General features: G+C 39.4%; 1 protein-coding gene across 1 annotated transcript; it reads right to left on the bottom strand.

The window, feature by feature from the left end:
- Positions 1-3,216: 3,216 nt before the first annotated feature.
- Positions 3,217-6,614, bottom strand: LOC307269125 (BPTF-associated chromatin complex component 1). Its single transcript, XM_080051967.1, has 5 exons — positions 6,318-6,614; positions 5,822-5,916; positions 5,015-5,244; positions 4,486-4,593; positions 3,217-3,766 (listed from the first exon to the last, which is right to left on the bottom strand). The coding sequence occupies exons 1-5, from the start codon at positions 6,336-6,338 to the stop codon at positions 3,702-3,704; spliced, it is 519 nt and encodes a 172-aa protein (XP_079908093.1). The 5' UTR covers positions 6,339-6,614; the 3' UTR covers positions 3,217-3,701.
- Positions 6,615-7,198: the final 584 nt, after the last annotated feature.

Raw genomic sequence — 7,198 nt, forward strand, 5'->3', positions numbered from 1 at the left:
TACTTTCATGTTTTTGTTTTTTACACGTTTTTATTTTAAATTTATGAGTGCCATTGACAGAGCCAGTAGTGGCCAGTTGCCAATGCCTTTGGGAAAAAGAAGTATCTCAAACTGGACCGTGGAAAAGATGACTTCACTAAAAGAACGGAGGAAACAGCGGTGGCTCGCCAATAGAGGGCGATAGGGCGCCGCCCTCCTTGAGCCGTATCAGCAAAAAACAAAAATATAATAGGCCTAATGATAATGTATATATAGATATATTTATTTACAACCATAATTTATGATTTCAATACAGTTTTTACCTGCATCTAAGTCTGAATATCATTGTAGGCCTACAATCAGCGTCTGTGTTCTGTACCGTCACTCTAGGGCGATTTCAGGCTGGTTGAAAATCGCCCTGAGCGCTCTCATAGACATCAATGTAAAACTTTTTTGTTTTTTCAAACTGCAGGCCTCGCAATGCAATCTCTAGGGGTTCAGGCATGGAGATTCAGGGGGTGCTTGCCCCAACCATGGTCCTACGTACAGTAAACAATGAACCAATTACAGTGACTGATACAGTCACATGTCCGGTCTGCTACCCAGAGCGGTCATATTCAAGACCAACACAGATAACTTTATATCAACTCAGGCTAGGCTGGCAAGCTAGTTGATCATGTCATTAAAAGGACTAGGTCCTTCCCAGACAAAATGTAACCATCAAGCAAGTAGCCTATCTACCAAGATGGATTGGGGGATCGTATAACCGCGGATTTTCACGGGGCTCGTTTGAACGGATAAGGAGGCTAGCAGGATGCTAAGGAGCTAACGCTCTGTTCTGCTGCCGCTGCATGTTGAATATGGACTGTATAGCTTTTGACCCATCCTGATGGCAGCACAGACACTACATGGACAACTATCAGTAAAGGTAAAACAAACATTAAACAGCAATCTGCTTATGGACGAGCCAGCGCCGTTCAACAGCTGATCCATAGACTGTTAGTGTTTACTCTGACAGCTGCTATCACCGTCAGGCATAAACCCCGCCTACCAAGTGCTGTAGACACTAGCCTTGTTCGACTTGGAGCCGTCTTGCTCAGACCTGCGCAACTATGACGCGCATCTTGCTGAGCGCACAACAAAAATGCTGGAAAAATGTTGTGTGCTCAGCAAGCCGAGCGTCATAATTGCGCAGGTCTTAGCAAGACGGCTCCAAGTCGAACGAGGCTAGTAGTAGGCTAACCCAAACCAATGTGATGATTAGCACTGTTAAAGAGGACCTATGATACTTTTTGACTTTTATGACCTATAAACATTGTTATAATGATTTATAGTCATGTTTAACCATACTAGCTTATCAAATAATGACGTACATGCATTTAGACGTATTCCCTGCTGACCGTCTGGGGTGGCTGTGCAGAGCATTAGGGCAGCCGGTCGAGAAATCACGTGTTCAAAAAAAAAAGTCATCAGTACAAACTATAAATAAACTGTATTAGCATGATCTATGACACAGTCCCTCACACCATAGGAGTCTATTAAACAGTAGCCTATATGCACCTTCAAATTACTACACCACCATTTCTGCATATTTTATCATTACTTCCCAAGGCATATCTCTAAATGTGAGATTAGGACTTGTGATTTTCTTGCCTTTCACATTACCTGGTTTCACATCATTTTAGTGCAATGATTCAGACTTGAAACCTGTTTGAGATGAATACTTTATCACAGTGTCTCTAGAAATTCTTAATCAAAAATACTGAGGTTCACAAATCTTGTGTCGTAAATGAATAGCTGACATTTGACTAAAATCTCTTTATTTTTGTTTTAAAGTTATGCCTACTGTAAAGCACTTTGTGTTACCTTTCACTGTGTATGAAAAGTGCTATACAAATACAGTTTGATTAGATGATACAAGTTTTCCAGCTCAGCAGATATTTGCCAGTTGTCATTGAGTGCTACAAGATATTACTCAGTAAATAATTGAAGGATTTGCCTCAGTGCAGGTAAAACTTGTCTTAACTTTTCACTGGTTATGAAGTATATATCCTGACACATCAGTAGAACGTTGAAGATTTTATGGAAATGTTTCACAAGGTTTGGTCTGCTCTTCCATGTTTGTGAATGAACATCCAACCTCACACGGAGGGTGCTACACCGGGAGGAATTTGGGGTTCAGTGTATTTCTAAAGGTGAGTGTTGACATATCCTGGGACAAAAATAATGCGATGTCTTACTGTATTCAACAATTAAAGCAGCATCATGGATTGCCAAACTCCATATCAAGTGTCTTTATGTTGACTTTCATACCTATATCACTGACATGGATAAAATCCAATGGCAACCACAAGAATGAAAATAAGAGAATACATAATACATTCTCAGCATGCTTTTGCTTTATGGTAATGTCCATTAAATGTGACATACATCAGACAACTGTTTTTATACAATATTGACTTTAGAAATAAATAATTTGCAATGACATTTCAACCTCCATTACTTAATTCTACATGCATTATGAATATGGGATATTTTTTATCAGAACTCTGCCTAGACAAATAGTAGGATTATCCTTGGCTAACCTTTCATACAGAAATAAAACCTCTGGTTGCATTTTTATTCCTTAAAGGAATACTTCACCCATACGGAACCAGCGTTCTATCATTATAAAATCGCTATTATAATATAATGAATGAGGTTTTTCTTCCCTTGGCCCACCTGTCCTGTTAATCCTAACCCTACATTTTTACTGGTGTGATGTCACACTAGTAAAATGTAGGGTTAGACAGTGAGACCATAAAACACTTTCTACCTTTTCTCAGGCTAGGATGAACCGATTTCTAAATATTTTGCACATTTACACTACATAGGATCTCAGAGTTCAATACACCTTCATATTACCATCGGTGAAGTGGGTCTTTAAGTACAGAAGTAAGAAGTTGTTGACATTTAAAGACCTTAGCTTGAGATGAATTTTTATTTTATTTTTTACTTTATGACGTTTTAAATAAAATAAATTATTCAAGATCTCAATCATCTCCCAAGGTCATCTCTAAATAAGTCTGGTCTGTGCATCGAGTCCAAAGTTAGAGTAAAAAATAAAAAACATTTGCTCATGGAAACTTTAATGTGGGTGAAAAAAAGCTAGTAGGCTTAATGTTGTTTTTTAGTTTTTTTTTTATTGTCAGACATTTTGATATCGCAGGCTTCAAAATATTTACACTATCACCTGCACCTCTAAAACAATTTGTCTCAAGAAAAGGAGACAATTATTATTTTAATTCACTATATAAGCCCTAAAATATCACTCAAAAATACTCTTGACAAATTAAGTTTCACCTTAATTGGAATGAATAATGATAACAGTGAATGATCTGACTTTGTGTACAATTACTGCAATATGAAATATACTGCAAAACAGGCTTGTTGGACATCCATACAAATCAATCGTCAACGCAGAGGAGGAGAAACGGTCTAAAATAACCATGTCTTGTAGTAGGAAAAAAAAAAAAAAAGATCGCAGCAAACCTATTTTTGACAGTCCCGACAAGTGGGATGTTTTGAATTATACAGTTACAGTATAATACATGATGATACAATTCACTCCAATGTTGTTGGTCAGCATCAACTGGCTTAAAGGACAGTTTATGACAACGTGGCTCTTATTTTAATAGTTTTTTTTTGTCTATCATTTGTGTTAAGTCCACAGGAGGTTAAAGTCAACGGGAGAGCAGAGGGAGGTCACTGGGGTTCATGATGAGGCTGGAGTCCAGGTTCAGGTTATCTATGGAGACACAACACCAGCATTTAGTTTGTACATATCTATTTATTACGGTAAACATATGGAGCCCTAGTCTAGTGAAAATGTGGGGTAGCAGGATAAGGGTTCTGTATGTGGGACTCAGTCAAAATTATTAAAAGCTAAGGCTGCATTCCAATCCCCGTACTTCCCTGTTATTTAGTATGGTTAAAAAAAAAGATTTAGGATGTACCAATATATGTGGTCAGATGCAGCATTGCTTAAAAATACCTGGATGCCCTACTATTTCCGGTTGACTACATTGATGGAGCTTTCAAGGGAAACACCAACAAAGAAACAGATATATGCAAGTGCAATGTAATGATGAATTAAATAAGTACGAGTATGTCCCAATTGTATGCCTACTGCATGCTAACTAAATACTTGTTATGATCAGCCGTAGTATGTACTAGAATAGTAAAAAGAGAGAGTATGCAATTTGGCACACAGGGAGAGTGTGTGTGTTCATGGTGATGAAGAAACATTTGTTAACACTAGTGCTGATACTGTATGATGCCTGTGTATCAATGCCGATACAATCTCCCAAATGATTTTCCAAACTTTTGAACAAGTTTCTCTACCAAACTATTTTGCGTGTTTAATTGGACAAAAGGAGCCAAAGTTGTCAGATGCTTAATGGTTGTTTTTACACAGGGTTAGGGTTAGCAGCCATAATAAGTCAAGATTAGGACATTTAGCTTCACCTTGATCAAAGTTGTTGAGTTTCTTGGAGTTGGATCCTTCACCTAGCCCCTCCATGTCCACAAGATCACTGTTGACATCTGAGTCATTGAGAGCGCTGAGGGTGACGTCTACACACACTCACACATACACACACACACACACACACAAATACAAATACAGTTTGCTCTTGTCGTCACTACAGTACTGAAGCTAGACAAGTTGAACCATGGTACCATCATTTTGAGATATGTAAATAATAAAAGTGGGTGGATTCTGTTATTTGATTTTATTACAACACAAAATTAAGGGCTTTATTGGTTGTGCATTACTCTGAATTATTCAAATTTGCATAAAACATGTGTAAACAGGTCAGAACATCATCAGCATTGAAGACCAAGCGATTGGAATGTTAACATCAGAATACTTCTAGCTTGTACAGATGTGTGTATGACACCTGGTAAAAAGTCCTGCTGGGTAACAAAAAGACACATAATACACTAACAACAACAAAAACAGAAGACGAAAAAAAAAAAAAAAAAAAACACTTGCCTGCAGCCTTGGGTTTCTTCAGTCGCGGCTGGCTGGAGGAGGAACCCTGTAGTCCTGACACCATGGCGACCTGAGCTGTCGGCGGCACGGAGACGGTGGTGGGTGTGGCCTGCTGTGTTGCCATGGCGACAGAGGAGGCGGCGGTGGTGGCTGCTGCTTTCTTGACGGCCTTCACGGGCAGAGCTCCGTCTTCATAAAGCTTCCTCTTCACCGTGCTCTTAGTCTGACCACTGGAGGGGAGAACATGGGAATTAAACTGACTTTAGTATGTTCCATTAAAAAGGGGAAGACAGCACTCATTCAACTTTATTCAAATCGGTGAATATCTCCTCACGATCAGCTATAGCCTACCTGTTTGTAATGTGTGTGAGCTGAAAACTAAATCTGGTGTTTACGGCTCTGTAAATTGGAATGTCGCTAGCTACGGTCGGTGGGCCCCCTCTGTTTACATGTCCTCTGTTTACATACCAGTTTACAGAGCCTAGGCCCCAGATTTGTTTTTCAGTGCAAACACAGTAGCCTAGTACAGACAGGTAGTGGATTGTTATGAGATATTCACTGATTTTGACACAAACTGATTTTGACAACAAGCATTCTCCAGAATCACTGACTCCACCTTTAAACCTGTTTTTAGACAGTGGGAATCACTCCTAGCCTTTATGCCGAACTATCTGGAACAAATGTACAGTGTGCTACATACAGTATTTAGACAATAAAGCTGATTGTGTGTGTGTGTGTGTGTGTGTGTGTGTGTGTGTGTGTGTGTGTGTGTGTGTGTGTGTGTGTGTGTGTGTGTGTGTGTGTTACCCTGCAGGACTGGCGTCTGCCACTGGGTGAAGCTGCATGGTGAGCTCTCCTAGTTTGGTGAAGGCTGCTCCAGCTGCAGAGAAGATCTCACCAACCTGTATTAACACACACAACCATGGACCTATCATGATTAAAAACTGGACCATATGCAACAGTTCCTGCTGCCCGGTTCACTGGCTAATGCACATGTAGTTCCACGAAATACTTTAACTTATGTGTCATTTTATAAGGGGTGGACACAATCACATTATGCTTATGTATCCAGTTTTGTGTGAAAATAAACATATTTTTGTCATTATGCCTGCCATACCAAAGATGCTGAATTGGGAAGATGACGTCCACATACTTTAGCATAGTGTATGAAGAAGCATTAAGGACACACGTATAAGGGTAAACTCGGGACCAATTAAGAGTCGAATTATGATATTCAGATTATGCTTCATCTCACTGGTTCATGTGTAAAAAAAAAATAAAAAAAATAAACAGGCCTACTTACTTTAGTTGAAGCTGACGTCATTTTGCTGATGTATGTGGTAGGCTACTACCACACACTGTTTTGAATCTATGAATGGGGCTCAATGATAACTGCTTCAAGTGGACGGAGCAGCTGCTAAAATGCTAACAATGCAGCTAGGTAGCGTTTGGTGCGCCTCCTGATGCAGCAGCACAGCTACAAATATGCTTTACAGCTGCTCTTTAGTGTCGGAACATGGAGAAGTCATTCGTTTTTATAGACCGCTACATATTGTGATAGTTTTTGTCTACGGTGAATACAGTAGCACTATTGACAGAAGGGACAGGGTACGCTCGTTGTGTTCACAGACCGAGGAGGCGGGTACTATGCTGCCTTCAATGTTTTCTCGTAGCCCAGGCCTACTGTACTGTAGGCTAAATAAATCAAACTCCACTGTAGGCTACATTTAGATTAGGCTATACATAAATAAAACTCTTGTACTATTGCTATTAATATCATAATAAATATTTTCGTATTGTTATTTTTTGTAAACAACAAGGAATAATTGTTGGCGACCATTTTCCGTTTTGTTGCCTCTGAATTCCTTTAGGTGTAAAATTTTTGAATATCCGACACTACCTGAATGCAGCGTAGTAACACATGACGCAGCATTCAATAGCCTACATTAGACAGTACAATAAGTTATTTTAGGCAATGCATCTGGTGTTACTACAAGTTAAACACTAAAGTTAAAAAGCTTCAACAGCCCCGAGTCGCGTTTTCCATGTTCAAGTCATTTAGCAGACATTCAGCAGGTCAACAGAGGGAAGCGTCACGTGACTAAAGAGAAACGCATAGATAGGCCTATAAGGGCTAGGTAAACGTCAAAATAATGTTTTTCATGTTTGCGGGGGGAAGAAGTT

This window comes from Ammodytes marinus (genome assembly GCF_949987685.1).
Source record: "Ammodytes marinus genome assembly, chromosome: 23".
NCBI classification, from domain to species: domain Eukaryota; kingdom Metazoa; phylum Chordata; class Actinopteri; order Uranoscopiformes; family Ammodytidae; genus Ammodytes; species Ammodytes marinus.

What these genes read in the sequence shown, in the direction of transcription:
- LOC307269125 (XM_080051967.1), bottom strand. Translation starts at nt 6,338, where the DNA reads ATGACGTCAGCTTCAACTAAA. An exon ending in GAAGAAACCCAAGGCTGCAG is followed by an intron (nt 4,594 to 5,014) that starts GCAAGTGTTTTT and finishes GAGTGTGTGTAG; the next exon opens with ACGTCACCCTCAGCGCTCTC. An exon ending in ACTCAACAACTTTGATCAAG is followed by an intron (nt 3,767 to 4,485) that starts GTGAAGCTAAAT and finishes GTGTCTCCATAG; the next exon opens with ATAACCTGAACCTGGACTCC.